A 27,937-nucleotide genomic window follows, 5' to 3' on the forward strand; every position below is an offset into this window, starting at 1 on the left:
AGTCGAAGGGTTGCTTTTTTTTTGTAAAAAAAAAAAACACACAACTGTCACTTTTGCCCTATATAGGAATAATGAAAGGGTGTCCAACTCAAAAAAAAAAAAACGGTCTCACATAAAAAAAAGAAAAAGAGGAAGAAAACTTTTAATATAAATTTACCATTCTATATATGCAAGTTTTTAAAATTGTGCCAAATTTAAAGCAGGGGTTCACCCTATAAACAAGAAAAAAATTTTTTTTTTTTCTTCTAGCATAAAATCAGGCATTGTAGCGCGAGCTACAGTATGCCTGTCTCGAATTTTTTATCCCCGTACTCACTGTGTAATCGTACATAGACGATTCCGACTGCCCACGGGGAATGGGCGTTCCAATCCAGACGGAAGGTGATTGACGGCCGGCTCTGGCGCGTCACGCTTCTCCAGAAATAGCCGAAATAGGCTTGGCTCTTCACGGCGCCTGTGCGCAGGCCCCGTGAAGAGCCGAGACCTACTCCGGCTGTCTTCGGGGAGCGTGACGTGCCAGAGCCGGCCATCAATCATATTCCCTCTCCATAGGCACGCCCATTCCCCGCGGGAGTCGGAATCTATAATGTACCAGTACACTGTGAGTACGGGGATAAAAAATTTGAGACAGGCATACTGTAGCTCGCGCTACAATGCCTGATTTTATGGTACAATGTTGACACTGAGGGTGAACTACCGCTTTAAGCAATGAAGGAAATATAAATGGATAAGTTGTGTTGGCATTTGACAGCCTTATGCAATTGTAGCAAAAAGGGGGGGGAAAAAAAGAGCAGAGTGTTAAAATGAAAACAAGCTGGGCTGATTTATAATTTATTTGTAAGGTTCTTGCTAGACAATGAATAATATGATTTCATACAAAATATTCCCCAAAATGGGATCATTTCCTCCACAGTGATACCCTTATTGGTGTGCGTCTGGATAATTGTTACCATTTCCACAGCAAAGCAGAGCTCCAGCCTAGGCTGTGAAGTAGTACAGCTTCTTTAGGCTGTTTAATAGCGGTCAGCTTTGGAAACAGCAACTCTCCATCGTGTGAAAAGTCCATAAAAATCAGAACTGGCTTATTCAGGAGTTTTCCACAACTTGCCGCAGTTCTTCAAACAAAGGACCAAGCTCTTTCTCTAAGCTGAGTATCAAACCTTAGAAGAGAAAATAAAACAAATTAGATATAACATAAGCAGGGACCTACACAGTGCAACCTCAGATACAGACAGCCGGGAACTCGAAGCATCCACATGCAAAAATCTGTTAGGGCCCTTTCACACTGGGGCATTTTTCAAGCGCTTTAGCGTTAAAAAAAGCGCCTGTAAAACGCCTGAAAGAAGCTGCATCTGCAATCCCAATGTGAAAGCTTGAGTGCTTTCACACTAAAGCGCCTGAAAAACACCCCAGTGTGAAAATGGTCTTAGCGTTAAAAAAAAGCGCCTGAAAGAAGCTGCATCTGCAATCCCAATGTGAAAGCCTGAGTGCTTTCACACTGAGGCGCTGAGCTGGCAGGGCGTCAAAAAAAGTCCTGCATGCAGCTTCTTTGCAGCGCTTTAGGAGCGGTTAATACACCGCTCCCAAAGCCCCCTTCCCATTGAGGAAGCTTTTTTTAACGCCAAAGCGCCTGAAAAACGCCTCAGTGTGAAAGGGGTCTCCAAAGCGCCTGAAAAACGCCTCAGTGTGAAAGGGGTCTTAGCAGCACTTTACCAGCGTTTTTCGGGCGCTGGCAGTGTGAAAGGCCTCTGAAAGCACTTGGGCTTTCACATTGGGATTGCAGATGAGGCTTCTTTCAGGCGCTTTACAGGCTTTTTTTAAACGCCAAAGCGCCTAAAAAACGCCCGAAAAACGCCCCAGTGTGAAAGGGGTCTTACAGAGTCAACACAAGGTAAAAAATCGTATGCGTTTCGGCCCACAGCCTTAAAGGGGTTGTAAAGGTAAAACTATGGGCCAGATTCTCATACATTCGCGCTGCTCCTGGGCAGCGTAATATATGAGATCTACGTTACACCGCCGCAGGTCTACAGGTTTACATCCTGATTCTCAGAACACTTACCTGTAAACTTGCGGCGGTGTAGCGTTAGATTGCTCGTCGCAAGCCCGCCCAATTCAAATGGGGAGGGCACCATTTAAATTAGGCGCGCTCCCGCGCCGAGCGTACTGCGCATGCTCCGTCGGGTAAATTACCCGACGTGCATTGCGCTAAATGACGTCGCCCCGACGTCATTTGCCTAGATGTATACGTAAATGGCGTCCAGCGCCATTCACGGACGTCTTACGCAAACGACGTAATTTTTTTTTAATTCGACGCGGGAACGACGGCCATCGTTAACATTGGTTGCGCCTGCTAATTAGCAGGGGCAACCTTACGCGTCGGGTACGCTACGCAAACGACGTTAATTTGCTGCGTCGACCTCGCGTATGTTCGGGAATCGCCGTACTTACCTAATTTGCATAGACGACGGGGAAAAGCGACGATGCGACACCTAGCGGCGGGAAAAAAAATTACTTTTAAGATCTGACAGTGTAACAGCCTTACGCTTGTCAGATCTAATGGGTACCTATGCGCAACTGATTCTGAGAATCAGTTGCATAGATACCCGGGGCCAGATGAGGTGTTACGACGGCGCTAATGGTGTTGCGCCGTCGTAACGCCTTTGAGAATCTGGCCCTAAGTTTTTTCTAAATAGCTTCCTTTACCTTAGTGCAGTCCTCCTTCACTTACCTCATCCTTCCATTTTGCTTTTAAATGTCCGTATTTCTTCTGAGAAATCCTCACTTCCTGTTCTTCTGTCTGTAACTACACACAGTAATGCAAGGCTTTCTCCCTGGTGTGGAGTGCCGTGCTCGCCCCCTCCCCTGGAATACAAGAGAGTCAGGGTGCCCACTAACACACAGCTCCTTTCTCTATCTGCAACGTAGAGAGCATCCTGACTCTCTTGTAGTCCAAGGGGGGGGGGGGGGGGGGAGCACAACACTCCACACCAAGGAGAAAGCCTTGCATTACTGTGTGGAGTTACAGACAGAAGAACAGGAAGTGAGCATTTCTCAGAAGAAAGAAGGACATTTAAAAGCAAAATACAACCCCTTTAACCACCCCTTCACGCCGATTTACGTCGGCAGAATGGCACATCTTTGTATATGTACGTTGCCCTTTAAGCCCAGCCGCAGGCACGCAACCCGGTCCGAAGCTCCGTGGACCTGATCGCCGCTGGAGTCCTGCGATCGGTCCCTGGAGCTGAAGAACGGGGAGAGCTGTGTGTAAACACAGCTTCCCCGTTCTTCACTGTGGCGCCGTGATCGATCGTGTGTTCCCTTATATAGGGAATCACAATCGATGACGTCACACCTACAGCCACACCCGCCTACAGTTAGAAACAGACATGAGGTCACACATAACCCCTTCAGCGCCCCCTTGTGGTTAACTCCCAAACTGCAATTGTCATTTTCACAGTAAACAATGCATTTTTTGCTGTGAAAATGACAATGGTCCCAAAAATGTGTCAAAATTGTCCGAAGTGTCCGCCATAATGTCGCAGTCATGAAGAAAAATCGCTGATCGCCGCCATTAGTAGTAAAAAAAAAAAAATTATTAATAAAAATGCAATAAAACTATCCCCTATTTTGTAAACGCTATAAATGTTGCGCAAACCAACCGATAAACGCTTATTGTAATTTTTTTAACCAAAAATAGGTAGAAGAATACGTATCGGCCTAAACTGAGGAAAAAAATATATATTTTTTATATCTTTTTTGGGGGATATTTATTATAGCAAAAAGTAAAAAATATAGAATTTTTTTCAAAATTGTCGCTCTATTTTTGTTTATAGCGCAAATACCACCAAAAGAAAGCTCCATTTGTGGGAAAAAAAGGACGCCAATTTTGTTTGGGAGCCACGTCGCACGACCGCGCAATTGTCAGTTAAAGTGACGCAGTGCCGAATCGCAAAAAACTGTCCGGGTCCTTTAGCTGCCTAAAGGTCCGGGTCTTAAGTGGTTAAGGCCTGTACACACGGTACGAAAATTTGTACGACGAGCTGTCTGCCAATTTCACTTTTTCGTCAGACAAAAGCTGGATGTGCAGACTATAAAATTTGTGTCGGATGTGAACTCAACGTCAGATTTTCGTTTCATTGATATGATTTTCTTACGAAAAAAAAATATATTAAAGAGCAAGGCTACGCATGCTCAGAAATAACAGCACATACAAAACTATTCAACACATTACGTCACTTCTGACGTATTCTGTCGTACAAAAATGTTCATATCATCACCTCTTCACTTTTCACATGAGACTAGCAAAAAAAAATCTAAATCGGACATTCGGTCGCCTGAAAATCTAAGCGTGTGTGCGAGGCTTTAGTCATAGCTAGGACTAAAGCTGTGGGCTGAAACACCCAAGCCTTTTTAGCTTGTATTCACCTTTTAGCAAATAATGGCAGGGCATATCAGGACAGGGCACATGGCACAGGACAGGGCACATGGCACAGGACAGGGCACATGGCACATCAGGGTACAAAGCACATCAGAGCACATCAGTGCACATGGGGCACAATCAGGGAACATGGGGCACAATCAGGGAACATGGGGCACACCAGGGAACATGGGGCACATAAGAGCACATCGGGGCACAGCACATCAGGGCACAGGACATGGCACATCAGGGCACAGGACATCAGGACAGGGCACATGGCACATCAGGGTACAGGGCACATGAAACAGCACATCAGGGTACAAAGCCCAGCACATCAGGGTACCCCATGTACCCTGATGTGCTGGGCTTTGTACCCTGATGTGCTGTTTCATGTGCCCTGTACCCTGATGTGCCATGTGCCCTGATGTGCTGGGCTTTGTACCCTGATGTGCTGTTTCATGTGCCCTGTACCCTGATGTGCTGTGCCCTGATGTGCCATGTCCTGTACCGTGCTCTCATGTGCCCCATGTTCCCTGGTGTGCCCCATGTTCCCTGATTGTGCCCTGATGTGCTCTCATGTGCCCCATCGCACATCAGGGTACATGGGCCACATCAGAGCACATGGGGCACAATCAGGGAACATGAGAGCACAATCAGGGAACATGAGAGCACAATCAGGGAACATGAGAGCACAATCAGGGAACATGAGAGCACAATCAGGGAACATGAGAGCACAATCAGGGAACATGAGAGCACAATCAGGGAACATGAGAGCACAATCAGGGAACATGAGAGCACAATCAGGGAACATGAGAGCACAATCAGGGAACATGAGAGCACAATCAGGGAACATGAGAGCACAATCAGGGAACATGAGAGCACAATCAGGGAACATGAGAGCACAATCAGGGAACATGAGAGCACAATCAGGGAACATGGGGCACATGAGAGCACAATCAGGGAACATGGGGCACATGAGAGCACATCAAGGAACATGGGGCACATGAGAGCACATCAGGGCACAGGGCACAGGGTACCCTGATGTACAGAGCCCAGCACATGAGGGTACATGGGGCACATGAGAGCACATCAGGGCACACCAGGGCACAGGTCAGCATTTACTTGTTGTTTTCTTCAAAGGCAGAGTAGCGGAGGAAGCGTCTGTCATAAGTTCACTTGTCTCTCATGTCACACTGCTACTCCCCGGCAGCCCCCCCCCTCTCTTCTCGTCCATCTCAGATGATGTCATAAGCAAATGGGGATAGACGAGAAGAGAGGAGGGGCCGCCAAGGAGTAGCAGTGTGACATGAGAGACAAGTGAACTTGTGACAGACGCTTCCTGCGCTACTCTTCATGCACATCGATCTACACTTTCGCGGCACCCGTCCTGCCTGCGGGCCATTTAAAACCGGTCCGCGGGCCGGTACTTTGAGACCCCTGACTTTTTAGTTTATACCTCCCCTGCTTATGCCTATGTGTCGGAAAGAAGGATGCACAAATAAACAGTAGTACCGGCCTGTCAATCTTTGGGATGCAATTTGAGAACAGATACATTTGCATACTAGATTGCACCAAACAGATCTGAGAAAAAAAAAAGTTTAAACATGAGATGCATCTAAAAACATACCTGTGTTGGCATTACTGCTGGCTATGAAGCTGACAACCAGTGGCAGTCTGTTGAACTGCACTATCTGTAACAGACAAACCATTTAAGACACTGCAAAGTCATGATTCTACAGCTTATGTAAAATAAAAAATAGATAGGTTGCCGCTGGCAACTGCTCCTGACAAAGCTTCCTGGCATGCTAACCTAGTGGTCTCAGTACTTGGATCAATTATGCAGACACAATATTTTGACTTCACAGATGGCCAAGGCTCTAGCATTTTCTGGAGGTTAGCAGAGCATGTCTCAATTTTTTTTTTTATCGGGGTGCACATCTTATTTAACCACTTTCCACCGAAAGACAGCTACAGCATGGGCTTCCAGTGCCAGGAAGGCATCAAAACACGTCCTCTCGTGATCGCACTCCTCTGCGGCGCACGGCCGCCACACTCTGATCGCCGAGTCCTTCGAACTCAGCTGATCACAAAACAGGGTAAAGGACCAATTACAGTGGCCCTTTACCATGTGCTCAGCTCTTTATAGCACAAAAAAAAAAAAGCATGAGTGATCAAATACTACCAAAAGAAAGCTCCATTTGTGGAGAAAAATGTTGCTTGGGTACAACGACGCACGACCACGCAATTGTCAGTTAAAGCGACGCAGCTCTGCCTCGCAAAAAATGGCCTGGTCAGGAAGGGGGTAAATTCTTCTGGGGTAGAAGTGGTAAACAATCACTTTAAGTAATCTAGCAGGTCTTCATTTTCTGACTACAGCTCCACTTTAAGTCATTCTCACAACTAATTTTTTAATATAGGTGGATCCCCTGGTGTATTCAAACACCTAATAATTGTAATGATTGTATAACTAGACTGGATATTATTTTATCTGTCTGGAGTTTGGCTTTAAACATATCTGTATTAACAGGGGCAGGAAGATATTGCTAAAGAATCGGTGTACAATAGAAAAGTGAATACTTGCTTCTAAAGCTTTCATTTCGTTTTTATGTAGCAGTTGCTACCTCTATCCTGCTTTGGCAGCACAAATAAATGTGTTTTAAGATTGTGTTTCTAGTGACACCCACAGGTAAAACCTGGCACTACATCTATTTATTGAGGCATAAAGATAGCGCATGAAATTACTGGTATTACCTGAAGTTAACAAGAGTTAGAAAAAAAGAGATTTCAAAATCCGTTGCACAATAATCTCTTACCCTGAATGTCCCATTAACTAGGATTTCAGCTTTGGTTAGAAATTGAATGATATGTTGCAATGGTTTAGCATACTTCGATAATGTGTACCAGATAGCATTGCTGTACATGTCCCCCCAAATAAATGCATACATTTTTTCAGATCCAGTATTGCATTGGAAAAGCAGTGAGGCACCAAGTACCTCTCCATTGACCCCCTTAAAGGAATTTTTTTTTTTTTTGCTGAAATAACTGTTTACAGGGTATATAGACATAATAGTTAACGGATTCCTTTTAAAAATGATTAAAAATAGATAAAAAATAATCATATAATGTACCTACATTTTTAGTTTCGTTTTTGCATGCTGTTTCCTGCTTCTGTGATGTACAGAGCCAATACAGGGCAGTGATGGTTTGGAAAACAAAACGGATTGGTGTTGAGGGGTTTTAGACACACAGTAATCACACCTCCTTGATTAGTGACCACAGAGAAAGCTCCCAGCGTGGTTATCAGGAAACAGACAACCAGGAAGTGTGGAGATCAGAGAAGAATTACAGCAACTTGAGAGCAAAAACGAACAATGAGGACATGAAAACAGCACGGCATTAAGGTAAAGCAAGCTATTAAGATAAAAAAAAAAAATTCCTTTACAAACCCTTTAAGCCTGGTACACACATTTAGATTTTCTGCCGAAAAAGCGTAGAAATTTTGTCCGAAGGGCATTTTCCGTTTGTATGCAACACAAGTTCACGACCAAGAATTGTCGGCCAACAAACACAAAATGACCAGTTACACTTACCGGTAGCTGTATTTCTGGTAAGTCTTACAGGACGGCACCCTGAGAGATGACTGGCTTCTCCTGACAGGAAACACAATCAAAAAAGAGGTTAAAAACCCCGCCCCTTCCCGTGCTCCTCAGTTTGAGATAAAGTATGAACCCACCAGTGCACGGGAAACAAACCACAAAAATATAATACAAACCAAAAATGTATCACTCGGGTGGGAAGTAGGCCTGCCGTCCTGTAAGACTTACCAGAAATACAGCTACCGGTAAGTGTAACTGGTCATTTCTCTAGTCGTCTTCCAGGACGGCACCCTGAGAGAGAAGCAAGTAGCTTCAGGCCTACCTTAGGGAGGAACCACTGCTTGCAGGACCTTTCTCCCGAAAACCAAGTCCTGAGGTGACAGTAGGTCAACTCTATGTTTCAGGAACGTATTTTGACTTGACCACGTCGCTTGACCACGTCGCCGCTCTGCAAATCTGCTCCACCGAAGCTCCGGCCCTTTCTGCCCAGGAGGTTGCTAGTGATCGTGTGGAGTGTGCTTTAACATTAGGAGCTACCTTACCGGCTTGTACATAAGCTAAGGAAATTGTCTGCCTAATCCATCTTGAAATAGAGGCTCTGGACGCTTGAAGGCCTCTTTTCTGACCCCGAAAAACAAATTAATAGATGAGTAGAACGTCTAAAGACCGTAACTCTCTCTAAATAAGCTAATAGACAACGTCTAACATCCAGGCAATGAAAGGAAGCTTCCCCTTCATTCTGGGGATTTGAACAAAAAGAGGGGAGAATTACCTCCTGTGACCTGTGGAACTTTGTCACTACTTTAGGAAGGTAAAGGGGGTCCTGACTTAGAACTACCCTGTCCTCAAATAAACAAAAAAATGGCTCTTTAATAGAGAGCGCTTGCATATCACCTATCCTCTTGGTCGTCGTGATTGCCAAGAGGAAGGCGAATTTAAAGGTGAGTAACCTGATGGGGATAGTGTCAATTGGCTCAAACGGAGCCTTGGAAAGTTGATTCAACACTAAAGAAAGATCCCAGGGCGGAACCCTAGAGATGAACTGGGGACAACCTGTCTCTGGCTATAAGAAAATCCAGGGGGTCCAGGGATAGACGTCTATCCAAAAAATATGACAAGGCTGCTACCTAAACCCTTAGAGTCCTTGTGGCTAACCCCTTGTCAACTCCATCTTGGAGAAAATCTAAGATGACCGAGGTCTACTGCAGGGAAACCTGTCTCGCTGAACACCAGCGAGAAAAGATACCCCAGGTCTTGGCATAAATACGCCTAGTGACTACCTTCCTACTGGCTAGGAGCGTGTCAATAACCCTCTCGGAGCAGCCCTTCATCCTCAGGCTCCGCCTCTCAAGCACCAGGCCGTCAGCTTGAAGAAGCCGGGTTCTGGGTGATAAATCGGACCCTGACGAAGAAGGTCCGCCCGAACAGGGAGAAGGAGGGGAGGCGACACTCACCCTCACTCTAGAGCGGGAAACCAGGCCCTCTTGGGCCACCAGGGTGTGACTAGAATAAACTTCCCTACTGCTAGGTTTAACTTCTGTAGGACTCTTGGAATCAGGGTTAAAGGAGGGAAGGCATAGGCCAGATGAAACCTCCATACATGTGCCAATGCATCCACCCCCTCCGAGCCGTGCTCTCGGGAGAGAGAGAGAAGAATCTCTTCACCTTCCTGTTTGCCCTGCGGGCGAAGAGATCCACCTCTGTACTGCCAAAATGTTGGCAGATCTGACTGAAGACTTCTGCATTCAATTCCCATTCTCCCTGGAGAATGGGATGGCGACTTAAATAGTCTGCCTCCAAATTGAGGGTCCCTTTCAGGTGTACCGCCGAGAGTGAGAGAATCCTCTGCTCTGCCCAGCCCAGGATCTCTAGGGACAATTCCAGAAGGGTGCAGGATCTGGTGCCCCCTTGATGGTTGAGGAAGGCCAACGCGGTCGCATTGTCGGAAATGATCTGGACCTCTTGGTCCAAGACTCTCTCCTCGAATGCCTTCAGAGCCTCTCCGACCGCTAATAATTCGCGGTAATTTGAAGAGGCCCCCTTCTGTCGTTGGCTCCAGGTATCCTGGGCGCGGAGATCGTCCAAATGTGCTCCCCACCCCCACGAGCTGGCGTCTGTGGTGATCCTGACCGGATTGGTCTGACCCCACGACAGACCCAGCTGTAGGTTTTGTGGGATGAGCCACCAGCCCAGTGAGAGCTTCACTGGATCTGGAAGACTGACGCTGACCTCCAAGGATTCCCTCTTTCCGTCCCAGGAGGAAAGAAGGAAAAATTGGAGTGGTCTGGAGTGGAGCTGTGCCCACGGGACTGCTGGAATACAGGAAGTCATTAGGCCTAGAACTCTCATGATGTCCCTGAAGGAGGATTCTGCTCTTTCTAACGTTGATCTGACCAATGACATGAGACCCCGGATCTTGTCGTTGGGTAAAAAGCGCTTCCCCTCCAAGGAATCTATCAGAAACCCTAGATAGAGTTTTTTCTGCTCTGGAAGGAGTGAGGATTTCTCCTTGTTGATGATCCAACCCAAGGACTCGAGGGAAGTCATCACAGTGGCCAGATCCGAAAGAAGGAGATCTCGACTTTGATTGTATAGTATCAAGTCGTCGAGATAGGGAACTATCACTATCCCTTGTAGGTGCAGGAAAGCGATCGCCTCCGCCAGGACCTTGGTAAAGACCCTTGGACTGGAGGCCAGTCCGAAAGGGAGGGCAGCAAATTGCCAATGCTGCACTCCCTGGGCGGAGGCGATCGCAAACCTGAGGAACCTCTGATGACCCAAGAAAATTGGGACATGGAGGTACGCGTCTCTTAAATCGATGGTGACCATGAATACCTCCCTCAGTAGAAGCCTCCTGAGGCTGTAAATACTCTCCATTCGAAACCTCTTGTGGAGGAGGGAGGTATTCAGGGGCTTCAGATTGATAATCAATCGAAATTTGCCTGAAGGCTTGGGGACCACAAAGATGTGGGAGTACACTCCTAACCCTCTCTGGAACACAGGGCCTGGAACTATGACCCCCTGTTTTGCCAGTTCTGCGACATTTTGCAGAAGGCCTGCTGACTTGAGGGTCCTTGGGTAAGTAAGTCAAAATAAAGTTTGGAGGGGGAAGCTGACGGAACTCTAGCTTGTAACCCTCCCTTACAATCTGGAGAATATGGGGACTTTGAGTAACATTCTCCCACCTGGGAAGGAACTGGGAGAGTCTTCCCCCAACCTTCCCGTCATTTGGAGTCCTTGTCGCTGGGTTTGGGATTGGAAAAAAGGATACCTCCTTTTTGTTTTTCCTTCCCAGCACCCCAACGTCTGTTGTAGGGGGGCTTTTTCTCTGAGGGACGATTCTTACCTCCAAACCCCCCCTGGGGGCCTCGAAAAAACTTTCTCTTGTTTTGTCTAGGCTTAGAAGGAAAACGCACCCCTTTTTCTGAGGACCTAGTCAGGGCCTGATCCAGGCTTGTACCGAAGAGAAGGGAGCCCTCGAAGGGAAGACCACAAAGGCGGTTCTTAGACGCCAGGTCCCCATTCCACATCTTGACCCATACTGCTCTTCTGGCAGAGTTGAGGAGGGCTCCCGTCTTTGCGGTAGAACGCACTGTCTCTACTGAGGAGTCTGCTAAATAAGCTACTGCGCTCCCTATGAGCTGAAGGGATTCTAGAATCTCCTTAGATTCTGAACCCTGGGACACATGTTCCGTCAACTTTTTTTGTTTTTTGTGGTTGAACTGGATGGACTTGTGTCTTTTTTCAACCTGACTAACTATGTAACTATGTAACTATGTAACTTGGAGATCCAAGAATTAGCATTCCTAGCAATACAGGCTGAAGCTAAGGCGGGGCTCAAAGCAGCCGCGTTAGCTTCCCAAGCCCTACGCAAGGAGGTCTCTGCCCGCCGATCCATGGGATCCTTCAAGTTGCCTGAATCCTCAAAGGAGAGGTCCGACTGCTTGGAAACTTGCGCGAGTGGAGCATCTAATCTAGGTATTTAAAAAAATTTAGATTCCTCCTCCTCCTTAAAGGGGCAACGCCGTTTGCAGGTCTTGTATCTTAAAAGCTTTTTCTCTGGTTCTGCCCACTCCCTGAGGATGATATCCTTAAGGGACTGGTGTACCGGAATAGCTTTGGCCTGGGGTTTACACAGGCCCTGGTATAACCTATCCTGTGTGGAAATTTCTTCCGTAGGCTGTGGAATCTCCTCAGAGGCGTACACTGCCTCAAGAAGACCTTCCATGTCATCGGCAGCAAAGACATATCTGCCTGCCCTAGCATCCTCACTTTCTTCCTCCGCCTGACCAACAGAACCTTCCTCCTGAGGAGGAATCTCTGAATCTTCAGAATCAGATACTAAGGAACCGAGGGATTCCTGGCGGACTCTAAAAATCTGCGAAGAGGAACTTTCTTGAGAAGAGGGCCCTGCGATGGGGGTTTCAGGCTCTTTGCTCTTTAAAGACACATGAAATTCTTTGAGCGTAGAGAGCATCTCAGACTGGACCTCAAGAAATCCTTTCAGAATCTCAGAGGTCTCCTTCCCTGATAGCTTAACAATACATCTGGCACAAAAAGGTTTGGAATAATCTGAGGGTAACTTGCAACTACAATAGCCACATTTTTTGGAGCGACTAGTGTCCTTAGCCGAATGACTAGCACCCCCTTGAGCAACGAAATCCTCCCCTAGAAAGGAAAGGATAAAACAGGCATGTATGTAAATACTAGAGAATAAACTACTGGGTCCCAGCCACCATACCTGTATCCAGGAAGACTCACCCCCTGTGGTCTCCTCCGCAGCCAGGGCCGTAGACGACCGGACCTCTCGCTCCATCGCGTGAGGATGAGGGCGCCGCTCTCTCTCGGCTCCTGCTGCCTTTGCGTGTGCCTCCGGTGCAATGGGAAGCCTGAGACTGGCGTGTTGGAGCTGCAGCGCGCCATCTTTACCGAGCCGACCCGGAAGTGACACGCGCACGCGTGACGTCATTGACCTGCGCCGCTGGCTCTGAGAGACGCCGGTTTCGGCGCCAATTCGAAAAACGGCAATGAGCGCTCCAGGGGATCCAGGATGACCCGGCCCCAGACCGCACAGAAGGCCCCCACCACCGGAGAGAGCCTGACCAACAGACCTCACAGGTAAGGGGAAAGCTCAGAGAGAGAGAGGATCAGCCCCCAGTGCCTGCGGTTCAGTTCCCAGGGGGGACCACCAGCCCCAGGCCTTAGGTCAGAAAAAAAATAAACGTTTCGCTGTGGGGAAACGCAATCAAGAACTGAGGAGCACAGGAAGGGGCGGGGTTTTTAACCTCTTTTTTGATTGTGTTTCCTGTCAGGAGAAGCCAGTCATCTCTCAGGGTGCCGTCCTGGAAGACGACTAGAGAAACTACATGTTTTTACAGCTCTTTAGCGCCACCCTTTGGATAACTTCTGCTAATGTTGTGTTATGGTTAGCATTGCTTCGGAGCATGTGTGTTTGTACTTTGGATTTTTTTCTGGAGGACTTGTTTACACACAATCGGATAATCCGACAGCACACACACACACACACGTGTTGTCAGACAATTTTAAAGCATGCTATCCAACATTTTTTGTCGGAAAATCCGACAATAATTGTCCGATGGAGCGTACAAACGGTCAGATTTTCCAACAACAGCCTGTCATCACACAATTCCCGTCGGAAAATCTGATAGCGTGTACGAGGCTTTATAGTCATCTTACATGTACTCTCTCATAACCCCTTGTTCCTCTGCAGCCAGCAATACCCAACATTCAGGAGTATGTCAAAGCATGTTGCCTGCTCCCTCTGTGATAGTGTCCAGGACTAGAAGCCAATTACTAGGCCTGAGCACTGTGATAAGACTAGGTAAGTGATATTACCCCCTCCTCCGTGTCACTGACCTAGCCCATTTCAGTGCCTACTGTGGAGCAGCAAGGAAACCCATGTAAGGCAGCACTGTAGCTTAGTAGTTAGCAATTCTGCATTGCAGTGCTGGGCTCCTCAGTACAAATCCCTGCATGGAGTTTGCATCCAATTTCCTCCCACACTCTAAAGACATTCTGGTAGGTTAAAATGTCCAGATTGGTCCTAGTATAGATAGGGACCTTAGACTAAGCTCCTTGAGAGCGGGGACTGATGTGAATGTACAGTATGTAAAGTGCCAGGGAAATGGACAGTGCTATAAAAGTCACCCTATGCACAAAATGGTGCCAAATAGTAGGTGAATAAATTCAGGTGTGCTTGTTGCTTCATTCTGCATGTAAACGGAGTTCTATAAATTAAACGGCGAATACTTTTCTTAATTAGTATACAACTTTACTTGAAGCTATGGCTACAGCATCGCATACCTGATATGTATTATAGTAGCAGATGATGCTCTTGTTTTTTGAGAGTCCCAGCTTACTTCCCTGGTCAGTGGCCAGCGCAAACGTAGACAGAAAACTAGGCCGCAAGGCATACTCGGGAGCGTTTTCATTGGCAACTATTTTGAATTGAACAGAAAGAATTTATTGTTAACATTTTCTTTTCAGTCTTTTAACCACTTCGGCACCGGAGCAACTTTTTCTCTTTTTTTTTGCACACACGAAAATAAATCTGCATTTCTGCGCATCAAATGTACTTATAAGCCCTGGAACATTATATCTTTACTGAAAGCAGAGGACCTGTGGAATAAAAAAAAGATTACGGTTGCAATTTTTTTTTTTGGTGAACGATATTTGCGCAACCGCTTATTAAAATGCATATTTACAGGAAAAAAAATAATGCAATGAATTTTAGTGCAAAACACACACACACAAAAATAATACCTATTTTTACGTAAATTATAAAAGATGTGGTTGCATTGAGTAAATAGATACCAAACATGGCAAGTCTTAAAAATTGTATGTGCTCCGATATAGCGAGAAACTACTGTGCTCAAATATATGATAGACAACACTTTAAAAGTCTTTACAGCTCTTAAGTTTAGAGTTAAATGCAGGGGCGGACCATGCCACTAGGGGGCCACCCACCAGGTTTGCCAGCCTCAGTAAATCAAGGGACAGTATGTAAAAAATCTGTTTTTTAAAAAAATCCCAAGATTATAGCTGCCCGCCTCTCCGGTACCTTTTCAGTGTGTGTATGTATACTGTGTGTGTACTGTGTGTCCCAATAATCTCCTATTGCCCAGGGGCCCCACAAGTTGTCAGTCCGCCCCTGGTTAAATGTGAGCTGTAGTGCTAGAATTAGAACTCTCATGCCGCGTACACACGATCGGTCCATCTGATGAGAACGGACCGATGGACCGTTTTCATCGGTTAACCGATGAAACTGACTGATGGTCAGTCGCGCCTACACACCATTGGTTAAAAAAAACGATCGTGTCAGAACTGGGTGACGTAAAACACAACGACATGATGAAAAAAACGAAGTTCAATGCTTCCATGCATGCGTCGACTTGATTCTGAGCATGCGTGGATTTTTAACCGATGGTCGTGCCTACTAACGATCGGTTTTGTCCTGTCGGTTAGGAATCCAACGGTTCAATTTAAAACAAGTTGGCTTTTTTTTAACCGATGGTTAAATAACCGATGGGGCCCACACACAATCGGTTTTGACCTATGAAAACTGTCCATCAGACCATTCATCGGTTTAACCGATCGTGTGTACGTGGCATCAGTGTGCCACCTGCATAGGCTATAAAGCCGCCGGATCACTTTCACTATACAGCCAGGAGCAGGCGGAGAAAAACTAGCACAAGCTGGTGGCTGCTACTGCAACCCTACACTCTCTGGGCATATGTAATACATCCAAAGACCTGAGCTGGCCAAAGCTGTTTCTTGAGATTTTGCAGTATACTAGAGACTAGGCACATTATACTCAAAATAAATGTTACAAACAGTAGATAGGACATGGTTTAAGCGGGTTGAAAAAATAAAATAATTACCACCAGACAGGTCTACAGTAGTAATTTCCTAATGAAAATTAAGCTACACAATGATGAGCTAGCGTTTGTTAAAGCAAAACAAAACCCTCCTATTCTTTACAGCCAAGGGAGCTGCCATCTTAAGCTGGCCATACATGGATCAAAATTCATCCAGTTCCAGCAGGGACCGTCTGAATTTTCAAACCATGCATGGGCACCCTGGTTGTACCCAAGTCGATAAATCGACTTGGGTACAACCAGCCTGTCATGCTTTTCTCCTGGCTATAAACGGCAACACTAATCATTGTGTTCTGCCAGCAGGGAAGGGAATAGCATTGCAAGAGGGATTCCTCTGTCAACACTGACTGTGCTGATGGGGGACTCAAGCATTGGCCCAAATTAGCTGCATTCACCACAGTTGGAAGGAAAGAAAATTAGATAATGTTTGGCCTGCCTTACACTTGGTCTGATCTGCGGACTGCAGTTGTCATGGTGACCAGTTATGACACCAGTGATCCACACGATATCTCTGATTCCCCAGTGGTATATATTAAATATTCATGGTAACAGTAGTCCTGCATCACTACTATTGCCATGTATATCTAATATACCACTGGGGAATCTGAGATATAATGAGTATCTAATCAAACCACATGGGTCTTCGCATCGTATATCCGACTTGTTGGCCCACGTGGCGAATATGCAAGTTTTCTGACACCTATCACACAGCAGTGCATGCATCTTTTGATTGGAAATAATGAACTCATTTTATAGTTTCAAACAGGGTGAATAAAGATCAATGATTTAAAAATCGGATTTGATTTAAATCAGATTTTTTTAAATTTAAAATCTGATTTTTTTTTTCATTTTTGGGAGTTAAGACTATTTGTTGCATCTCTAGTGTGATTTCCAGCAACATGTCATTTGTTTAAATGTATTTTTTGAATGGAAGTTGCTGCATGCAATAGGCATCGAAATGACACCATACCACAACGGCACAATGTAAATGCAGCATTTAATTCACACTGGTTGGCAGCCAATGTTAAAGAGGGGGTTCACCCTTTAGCATTAAATGAAGCATAGTAGCGCAAGCTACAGTATGCCTTTATTTTATTTTTTGGCCCCGTACTCACAGTTTAATCCCGTAGTGAAGTTTCAGACTCCGCTCGGGGAATGGGCGTTCCTATGCATAGGGAAGATGATTGACGGCCGGCTATGGCGCGTCACGCTTCTCCGGAAATAGCCGAAACAGGACTTGGCTCTTCACGGCGCCTGCGCCTAGTCTGTGCGCAGGCGCCGTGAAGAGCCGAGACCTACTCCGGCTATTTTCGGGAAGTGTGACGCGCCATAGCCGGCCGTCAATCATCTTCCCTCTCCATAGGAACGCCCATTCCCCGCGGGGAGTCTGAAACTTCACTATGGCATTAAACTGAGTACGGCACCAAAAAAATAAATAAAGGCATACTGTAGCTCGCGCTACTATGCTTGATTTAATGGTAGATTGTTGTTATTAAGGGTGAACCATCGCTTTAAATAACAATTTGAGAAATAGATTTTTATAGTATTCACACACTGAAGACATTCTTTCCTGTGGTATATACTTCCCCTCTCACCTTTAAGAACAGGGACACCATCTCTGTCAGAAACCACAATGGCATGAAGTCCTTCCACACTGAAAAAACAAAGAATTCAATTGAAAAAAGCACAATATACCAAATGGAAAACAATTTCTAAATACATACTCCTCCCACCATAAAATGCATCTTACATACAGCCTGTTCTCTGATATGAAGTAGATTTAAAGCCAGTTTTGTATAGTTCTATTCACGTACATAGTTTTTTTATTTATGTGTCCCATGTGTTATAACCTCCCCTTACTCTATTCAGAATGAAAAAGCAAAAGTTCTGCCTGTAGTTCTACTTTAAATACTCCTCCGGCTCCATTGGCACCATGACTGCTGTAGACTCGTAAACCTTTATGTCCTGGCCAAATGCTGGGTGGTTCTGACAGGCAAAGCTACCACACTAAAGCTGGCCATCGATGGTTCGAATATGGGCCCATCGACAGGGACGGAGATTCAATCCATCTATGGGTAGGCTGGTTGTACTAAAGTTGATCTATAGAGTACAAACAGCCTGTCAGATTTTTTTGCATGTGATTACTGTTGGCGGCTATAGCTTTTTAAACTTGTAAACACCCAGTCTGAAAAACAGGCAAGGTCCTTAAGTGGTTAAATAAAATAAAAAAACTAGACAACTTTAGTATCACTTGAAGGTTGAATTTGAGGTCTTTTTTTTTTGCTCAATCTAACCATGCAATTAAGCTCAATGGCCGAGCATTCCTAATGCCCTATTACACTGTACTTTGATGGGCAGCTTCACTAAATCAATAGGAATGTGCATGAGGCAGAAAAGGTTGGGCAAACCGCAGCACTATTAGGAAGTGTCAAACCTTTGCCGGTCAGAACGGCCTGAGATTCAGATGTGACAGGAAGATCTGGCAAGTGTGTGCAGGAACCTTTCTGTAGTGCAAGCACACATGACCCACATTAGTGTGCCCACTCTGCTCTGAATGCAGGAGCAGCGCAGAATCATTGCCACATCACAGGAAGGACCAACAGGTGATCCCTGGGGACTAAAACCAAGTGTGGATGCACTTATAATTACATGCGAAGGCACAATTTTTGAATGGGAGGGCATAGTTCTACTTTAATATTGCAAGTAGGGTTGTCCCGATACCACTTTTTTAGGACCGAGTACAAGTACCGATAGTTTTTTTTATGTACTCGCCGATACCGAATACCGATACTTTTTTTTAAATGTGTCCCCCCACAAATGCAGCCATGTCCCCCCCACAAATGCAGCCATGTCCCCCCCACATATATGCAGCCATGTCCCCCCCACATATATGCAGCCATGTCCCCCCCACATATATGCAGCCATGTCCCCCCCACATATATGCAGCCATGTCCCCCCCACATATATGCAGCCATGTCCCCCCACATATATGCAGCCATGTCCCCCCACATATATGCAGCCATGTCCCCCCCACATATATGCAGCCATGTCCCCCCCACATATATGCAGCCATGTCCCCCCCCACATATATGCAGCCATGTCCCCCCCCCACATATATGCAGCCATGTCCCCCCCCACATATATGCAGCCATGTCCCCCCCCCACATATATGCAGCCATGTCCCCCCACATATATGCAGCCATGTCCCCCCACATATATGCAGCCATGTCCCCCCACATATATGCAGCCATGTCCCCCCACATATATGCAGCCATGTCCCCCCACATATATGCAGCCATGTCCCCCCACATATATGCAGCCATGTCCCCCCATATATGCAGCCATGTCCCCCATACAGTATATGCAGCCATGTCCCCCCATATATGCAGCCTTGTCCCCCATACAGTATATGCAGCCATGTCCCCCATACAGTATATGCAGCCATGTCCCCCATACAGTATATGCAGCCATGTCCCCCATACAGTATATGCAGCCATGTCCCCCATACAGTATATGCAGCCATGTCCCCCATACAGTATATGCAGCCATGTCCCCCATACAGTATATGCAGCCATGTCCCCCATACAGTATATGCAGCCATGTCCCCCATACAGTATATGCAGCCATGTCCCCCATACAGTATATGCAGCCATGTCCCCCATACAGTATATGCAGCCATGTCCCCCATACAGTATATGCAGCCATGTCCCCCATACAGTATATGCAGCCATGTCCCCCATACAGTATATGCAGCCATGTCCCCCATACAGTATATGCAGCCATGTCCCCCATACAGTATATGCAGCCATGTCCCCCATACAGTATATGCAGCCATGTCCCCCATACAGTATATGCAGCCATGTCCCCCATACAGTATATGCAGCCATGTCCCCCATACAGTATATGCAGCCATGTCCCCCATACAGTATATGCAGCCATGTCCCCCATACAGTATATGCAGTCATGTCCCCCATACAGTATATGCAGCCATGTCCCCCATACAGTATATGCAGCCATGTCCCCCATACAGTATATGCAGCCATGTCCCCCATACAATATATGCAGCCATGTCCCCCATACCTGATGATGATGCCGATGCCGCCGCCGCCGCCGCGTTAATCATTGTGTGGCGAAAATTACAGGCAGTTTTCGTTTCAATAGCTGTTTTCCCTGCCACGCCGTGTAAAGGACACTCCCCCTTGCTCGGGATTGGACAGATCCGTCCAAGGGGGAGTGTCTATACACGGCGCGGCGGGCAAAACAGCTATTCAAACTAAAGGTGCCTGTAATGTTCGCCGCACGGTGATTAACGATATACGGCGGTGGCGGGGGGGGGAAGTATTCTATTTAGGTATCAGGGGTATTTGCGGGAGTACGAGTACTCCCGCAAATACTCGGTATCGGTCCCGATACCGATACTGGTATCGGTATCGGGACAACCCTAATTGCAAGCCTATAGCTGGGCATAGAAGGAGAATCAAGAGGCGACTAAAATATGCCACAAACAAAGCATGTACAGCTGTCAGTGTATAAACAAAAACTGCCTTACCTCGGAAGCTTTTTATAGAGGAATCGCCTTAAATCCTGTTTGAGAAAGCAAAACACAAAGTGTTATAGAACTGCCAGACTCAAGTGCAAAGTTTCTCCACAGCTGACAATGGAATAATCACATGTATCATTAGGATTGTTATCACCACACACAACCAGGCAAACTTCATGCAAATCTCACAGTAGTAGATTATCCAAAAACACACACAGATGTGAGCACACAGGTTAGAGACGTATTAAACCCAAACACAAAAATGAAATACTTTGCAGCTTACAAATCCTTAAATGTGATGGCTGCATTTGTTTTTTCCATCCATTATTTTCACCTGGCGAGCTTGCCAGTAACACCAGACGCAGTTCCGTGTGCATTTTTTTCTGCACCAAATATGCATGCACATTGTTTTCTATGTATTCCAATGGCTCTAGTTCACACCATGCAGTCCGTTATCTGTGCAGAAACTGACTGCATGGTGTGAACTAGAGCCATTGGAATACATTGAAAACACTGCATGCATTTTGTGCAGAAAAAAAATACGCATGGAACTGCGTCTGGTGTGAACTGGCCCTTAAAGTAGAACTATAGGCACAATAATGTTTTCCCCCCATTTAACCACTTAAAAGGACCAAGCCTATTTTTTCCCCTATGTGTTTACAAGTTAAAATCTTTTTTTTTTTGCTAGAAAATGATATATATTTTTTCAAGACCTAGAGAATAAAATGGCGGTCGTTGCAATAAATTATGTCACACCATATTTGTGCAGCGGTCTTACAAACACATTTTTTTGGGAAGAAATACACATTTTTGAATATTTTTTTTTTTTTAAATAATAGGAAAACAAAAACATTAGCCCAATTTTTTTTTTATTGTGAAAGATAATGTTACGCCTAGTAAATTGATACCCAACATGTCGTGCTTTAAAATTGCACCCACTCCTGGAATGGCGATAATCTCTGACACTTCAAAATCTCCATAGGTAACGTTTAAAAATGTCTACAGGTTACCAGTTTTGAGTAAAAGAGGAGGTCTTTTACAATAATTATTGCTCTCGCTCCAACGATCGCGGTGAAACCACACGTGTGGTTTGAACACCGTTTACATATGCAGGCGCGACTTGCGTATGCGTTCGCTTCTGCGCACGAGCACAAAGGGACAGGGTGCTTTAAAAAAGTATTTTTTTCTCTCATATTTTTACACTGTCCCTTTAAAAAAAAAAAAAAAGTTGGATCACTTTTATTCCTATTATAAGGAATATAAACATCCCTTGTAAATAGAAAAAAAAAAGCATGACAGGTCCCCTCAAATGTGAGATCTGGGATCAAAAAGACTTTATAGCTCACATTTACACTTAAAAGCAATAAAAAAAAAAACATAAAAATAAACATCAATTGTCACTTTAAGGCCGCTGGGCGGAAGTGACGTTTGATGTCGCTACCATCATCCAATGGCATAAAGTCAAGTGGGGGGCCATCATTCCCTCACTCAAATTCCTGACGATCAGGGGAAAGGATCGGATCATCTCTGCCGCTATCTACAGATCCTGTAAGCGGCGGAGATGACCTGGATGCGGCACGAGGGGGGTGGTCACCTCTCCCAACGCCGATAAAAGTGATCTCGTGAATCCACTCGTGAGACCACTTTTATCTTAAAGCGGACCGCCCGCCGTTGAAAGAAAAATACTGGAGTTATGGCAGCTACCTGCATTTAACGTCAAAATATCGACGTAAATTCACGGCGGGCGGTCCGGAAGTAGTTAAGGGAGGGTTATGACCCGTCAGATTTTTTTTTTCATCATCTGTGTCCCATAGCACAATTACCATTCACTTCCTGTCCCATAGCCAAACAGGAAGAGAGAAGAAATCCCTACAAAGGGAATTCCTTGGGGACCCCCAGGTCACCAGAACTAGTGTCCCCATTGGAAGATTTCCCACCAATTACATTTCTGGGATCTTCTTTACCTTCAATGATAATAGTAAACAGAACAAATAGAGAGGCTGAATCTCCCTAATGGGGTCACAGACATCAATAAAAACTGAAAAACATTCTAATGCCTCTCCACGCTATCCAAAACAAATAAAAAAGTTTTGACTTTAGTTGTACTTTAACCACTTCCCGCCAATGACAAATTGACGTCGGCAAAGTGGTTGTAGAATCCTGAGTGGACGTCATATGACGTCCTCAGGATTTTGAGCCGCTGCACGCCCCCGGGGGCGCGCATCGCGGCGATCGTTGTTGCAGGGTGTCAGTCTGACACCCCGCAACACCGATCAAGGTAAAGAGTCTCTCACGGAGACTCTTTACCACGTGATCAGCCGTGTCCAATCACGGCTGATCACGATGTAAACAGGAGAAGCCGGTAATCGGCTTTTCCTCACTCGTGTCTGTCAGACGCGAGTAGAGGAGAGCCGATCGGCTGCTCCTCTGACAGGGGGGGTTTGTGCTGATCGATTATCAGCACAGCCCCTCCGAGGATGCCCACTGGACCACCAGGGATGCATAAAAAAAAAAAAAAAAAAAAAGTATGCCACCCTAGACCACCAGGGATGACAATGACACAAAAAATAGATGCCAATCAGTGCCGCAATGGATGCCAATCAGTGCCCACAATGGACATCACTGATTGGCATCCATTAGTACAACGCATACGATAGTGCCCATCTGTGCCACCTATCAGTGCCCATCCGTGCCGCCTATCTATGCCCATCCGTGCCGCCTATCTATGCCCGTCAGTGCAGTACCATCAGTGCCCGTCAGTGCAGTACCATCAGTGCCCGTCAGTGAAGGAGAAAACGTACTTATTTACAATGTTTTATAACAGAAGTTTTTTTTCTAAATTTTCTGTAATTTTTTTTTGCAGAAAATAAATATCCCAGAGGTGATCAAATACCACCAAAAGAAAGCTCCGTTTGTGGGTACAAAATGATAAAAATTCAGTTTGGGTACAGTTTAGCATGACCGCGCAATTGTCATTCAAAGTGCAACAGCGCTAAAAGCTAAAAATTGGTCTGGGCGGGAAGGTGTATAAGTGCCTGGTATGGAAGTGGTTAAACTGGCCATACATGGTTCGGTTTTGGTTTTCCAACTGGCTGGACAATTTCTCCATCCACACACTCAATGTGGATGGGGGAATTCTCCCCACTGTGTCATTGTATTCTGACAGTGGGACTCCTGGTTTTAGAACTGATCTGATTGGCTGCATGCGCCAAAATGACACAAACAGTTCCAACAAGCTGGTTCACGAGAAGTCATTTGATAGATCAACTTCTGTTGAACGGGAATGGCCATACATGGCTCTATGGAGGAGCGATGGAGGAGCGATGGAGTCACGCTTAGACAACAGCACTTTGTCTTGAGAGGGGATTGTTATATGGACTGGAAGATTTAGGTGGACTATACATAAGTGACCAACAACACAAAGCCTAACACCAGCAGTTACAGAAACCATTTTAACTAAATGAATCAAAGACGACAATACTAAGCACCTCTCACACCAGCCAACCGATCGGGTCCACTTGTCCGTTTTTCAGGGGGACCCGATCAAACCACCCATCTGATCTGGCATTTGATCCGATCCGCTACAAACAGATGGATGGGGATAAATTTACCACCTATCTGGTGGATCGAATCAGATGACAATTGAATGGAAACGGACATGCAGTCTGTTTCCATCTGACCACCCCATAGAGAGCAATGGGCTGTGTTCGTGTCTGCTCTGCATGGTGGAAGTGGACATAGACCTGTCATCTGCCTTCTCAGCAGGGATCAGTGGAGAGACCCACCGATAAGCAGGTGGATCCGCTTGCACGGATTCCATCCTGTGTGAAAGGGGACTTCTGAAGTTAAAAATAAACAAATGAACAAGCCGACAGCTGCAAAGACTGCCGGATCTTGTAGTTTTCCATTCACAGGAGACTGAATGAATGATGCGGCCACATTAAAAAAAAAAATGTGGCAGCTAACGGGGGGAGATCGGGGACCGTTCCGTTTATAACATGTTACACCCTATGGAGAGATCTGGACAGGGGCAAGATACACATCCCTATCATGCGACCACTTGGATTGGCTGTCGCATGATTAAGTGCATATTCCACCAGCTCCCAATCAGGACTAAAGACCAAGAGCTGTCTATGACAGCTCAGTCACTGTGCTGGGAGAAAAAAACCTTGGCTGTGTATGGACACAAATAATCGGCATGCGAGTGTTAAAGCCCACCCTTTCTGCTGCTGCGTATATATGCGTGGGCAGCAAGAGGATAAACTGACTGGACCAAGTCATGGGGCCGGATTCAGATAGAGATACGACGGCGTATCTCCTGATACGCCGTCGTATCTCTGAGTTCCGTCGGTCGGATCAATGCGCCCGATTCATAGAATCAGGTTCCGCATAGATCTCCATAAGATCCGACAGGTGTAAGTGACTTACACCGTCGGATCTTAGGCTGCAATCTCCCGTCGGCCGCTAGGTGGCGCTTCCGTTTGTATACGCAACGAATATGAAAATGAGGAGATCCGCCGATTCAGAAACGAACGCCCGCCCGTCGCTTTTTTTTAACGTCGCTTGTGTTCGGCTTTTTCCGGCGTATAGTTACCCCTGCTATGTGAGGGGTATCCTATGTTAAGTATGGCCGTCGTTCCCGCGCCGAGTTTTGAATTTTTACGCCGTTTGCGTAAGTCGATTCAGAATACGGCCGGACGCAATTTACTCTCACGCCGAAACCAATGACGTCCTAGCGACGTCATTTGGAGCAATGCACGCTGGGAAACTTAGCCGGCGGCGCATGCGCAGTACGATCGGCGCGGGGACGCGCCTGATTTAAATAGTAAACTCCCCCTAGCCGCGGAATTTGAATTCCGCCGGGGGATTTACGATCCGCCAGCGCAACTTTAGAGGCAAGTGCTTTCTGAATACAGCACTTGCCTCAAAAACTTGCGCTGGGGGATCGTAAATCAGATAGATTACGCGGATCTAAAGATCCGCTGATCTATCTGAATCTACCCCATGGTGTGAGACCTTTCAGAGCCTTCTCTCTCGATAGCCCTACCCTTCAAGTGTATTGCAACTACATGCTTTCAGTTGGAAGGACAATGGAGGCGGCCATGTGATGCAGCATGGGCCCTCAATGTATTGTGACACAAGCCAGGGAACCTTCCTGATCTTTTGTCTCTCTACTGCTTCAATAAACATATTACCAAGTGGTAGAGGAAGTCAAAATGATGTACATTGGATTTCCCTTGGATCTACACCTAAATAAGACCACGGCACTTACTTCAGCCATTGTTTATTGCAGATCACGGTCACCTTTACCTGTCGGGAAAAAAAAAAAACATCCTGAGAATAATGATCAATGTCCCTAGATAGTTTAAAATTCAGCCACTCCCTCTTGAAATGGCCAAACTGAATCCATATATGGCCAGCTTAAGATGGCGGCTTCCCTGACGTCATCCCGCACCAGCCTAGGGAGACGGCTGAAGACCGGCACACGGGAGATGCCAGCGAGGGATGGGAACCGTTGTAGGAAAGGTAAGTAAAGTCCCTTTCTCTCCACTTTAAACTGAAACACTTACTCTCTTCACACTGAGACCGTTTTCAGGCGTTTTAGCTCTAGAAATAGCGCCTGTAAACTGCCTCTCGTTCTCTGCAATGAGTGCTTTCACACCAGGCGTTGCGCTTGTGGGACATTAGAAAAAAGCCTGCAAGTCGTATCTTTTGGGGGGTTTGGGAGAGCTGTATACATTGCTCCCAAAACTCCCCTGCCCATTGAAATGAATGGGCATCGCCTGAAAAGCGATTTGGAAGTGCCGCAACACGGCAGTTAACACGTATTTTGGGGTTAAAAGCACCCCCCTAGCGGATGAAAAACGGCGCAAATTTTGCGCCGCTAAAACAAGCGGCACTTTACCGATAACGGCCGTCACTTTCAGTGTGAAAGCAACCTTACAGCAAGGCATACATGCTCCTCTTCTTACTCTGTCCTGGCCACATTTGCTGATGCCAGGTATGTGGGTGCCCTCTGTGCCCGCCACAGCCTATAAAGCCTCCAGTTTGGGTGCATTTCCGTTTAGAAAAACAGCTTTAATTCTCTCACCTGCCATTTGTGCATAATGGCATACAGTATATGAGGCATTTCATGCCACATCCCTTTTAAAGCCATGGTAAACCTGGGGGGGGGGGGGGGGGGTTCCCCTGCAAGTTAATGCTATAATGTGCTAGTACGCATCACCTACTAGCACATCAGGAGAGATTTCCCCTGCAAGGTAATGTTATAATGTGCTAGTACGCATCACCTACTAGCACATCAGGAGAGATTTCCCCTGCAAGGTAATGTTATAATGTGCTAGTACGCATCACCTACTAGCACATCATGAGCCTTATATTAGAACAAAGCCCTCCAGTGGCATGTTGTCACCGCTGTCAGGGCTTCCATCTTCACCCGGTCTTAGGCCATCTGACTGGCCGAGGCGTGAGGACGTCACACCCATGCATTTGCACAAGGGTCACTGTTTACAGCACAGACCTCTAAAGGAGTGGCACGGTATGCCGTTCCTTCAGAGAGCATGCGGCGGTGACGTTACGGGCTGCTGCTCTGTGGAATATCTCAACGGTGTGCGTTTAGGAGATATTCATTTTAAGCCTTATTATAAGCTTACCTGTAGGGAAATATTGCCTACATGACTTTACTACCACTTTGAAGGACAGGTGAACTGAGGACACACAGAGGTTGTTATTGCTGATCTCCCCTTCTGAATATACTCCTTCCCTGGCTGTCATGCTGATCCAAGGTGTTCAGTCATTTCCGGATGGCCAGCCTAGAACACGTTATACACAGTTCAAACTCTCTTCACTTTGCCTTCCCTAGCCTCAGAAGGTGATAACCCCACTGGCAGCCAGACGATGAGCATTTTCAGGGTAAAATCAGCAACGGTCACCCCTGTATCAGCTTAGAGGGTCTAGTTTCTGCAGATCTAAGCACTACGGTCATTATAAATGCAGCAACATCACTATTTACACTTCAAATCTGTACACTTCTGATATACAAAGGGGGAAACATACCACCATTCAGGAAGAGCTCAGCCTGGGGATACCACACTGCTGTAGAACAACAAGCCCCAGCATGCAGCAGCCAAAGCCTTCGCTAGGTTCTGCAATCACCTACATGGGACAGTCATCTCCTTTGAGTACTGAGGAAGTGTGTGTAATGGGGAAACGTCTGAGCACACAGCCCCCAGCCAGACCCCCCAGTCTTATAATAAAAATCACTCCAATATGCCAGGAGGAGCGCACTCACCACCACAATAATAATCCCCCGGATACGATCTCCACACCAAACAGCTCTAATAGTTCCCTACTGTACAGCTTCCCACACAGCTACAATCAGCTGACCGGAAGCAGCAGTCACAAGACCCTCAACTGCTGTCACTCGTGATCCTGCGTCTGTGGGCAGCCATGTTTGTTGTGGGCAAACATACTGGCAGTGCACAGT

The 27,937-nt window shown here is 46.2% G+C and overlaps 1 protein-coding gene across 2 annotated transcripts; it reads right to left on the reverse strand.

Annotated features, from left to right (window-relative positions):
* Window positions 1–798: 798 nt before the first annotated feature.
* LAMTOR3 (late endosomal/lysosomal adaptor, MAPK and MTOR activator 3) lies at window positions 799–27,886 on the reverse strand. 2 transcript variants are annotated; one of them, XM_040328520.1, is made up of 7 exons: window positions 27,743–27,886; window positions 25,724–25,761; window positions 20,461–20,495; window positions 17,507–17,565; window positions 14,338–14,471; window positions 6,045–6,108; window positions 799–1,160 (listed from the first exon to the last, which is right to left on the reverse strand). In XM_040328520.1, the coding sequence occupies exons 2-7, from the start codon at window positions 25,730–25,732 to the stop codon at window positions 1,087–1,089; spliced, it is 375 nt and encodes a 124-aa protein (XP_040184454.1). In that variant the 5' UTR covers window positions 25,733–25,761; window positions 27,743–27,886; the 3' UTR covers window positions 799–1,086. The 2 variants fall into 2 exon arrangements, with proteins under 2 accessions (XP_040184454.1, XP_040184463.1); XM_040328529.1 differs by lacking the exon at window positions 27,743–27,886 and adding an exon at window positions 27,508–27,655.
* Between the last annotated feature and the right edge of the window lie 51 nt (window positions 27,887–27,937).

Source organism: Rana temporaria, chromosome 1, assembly GCF_905171775.1.
Source record: "Rana temporaria chromosome 1, aRanTem1.1, whole genome shotgun sequence".
NCBI lineage: Eukaryota > Metazoa > Chordata > Amphibia > Anura > Ranidae > Rana > Rana temporaria.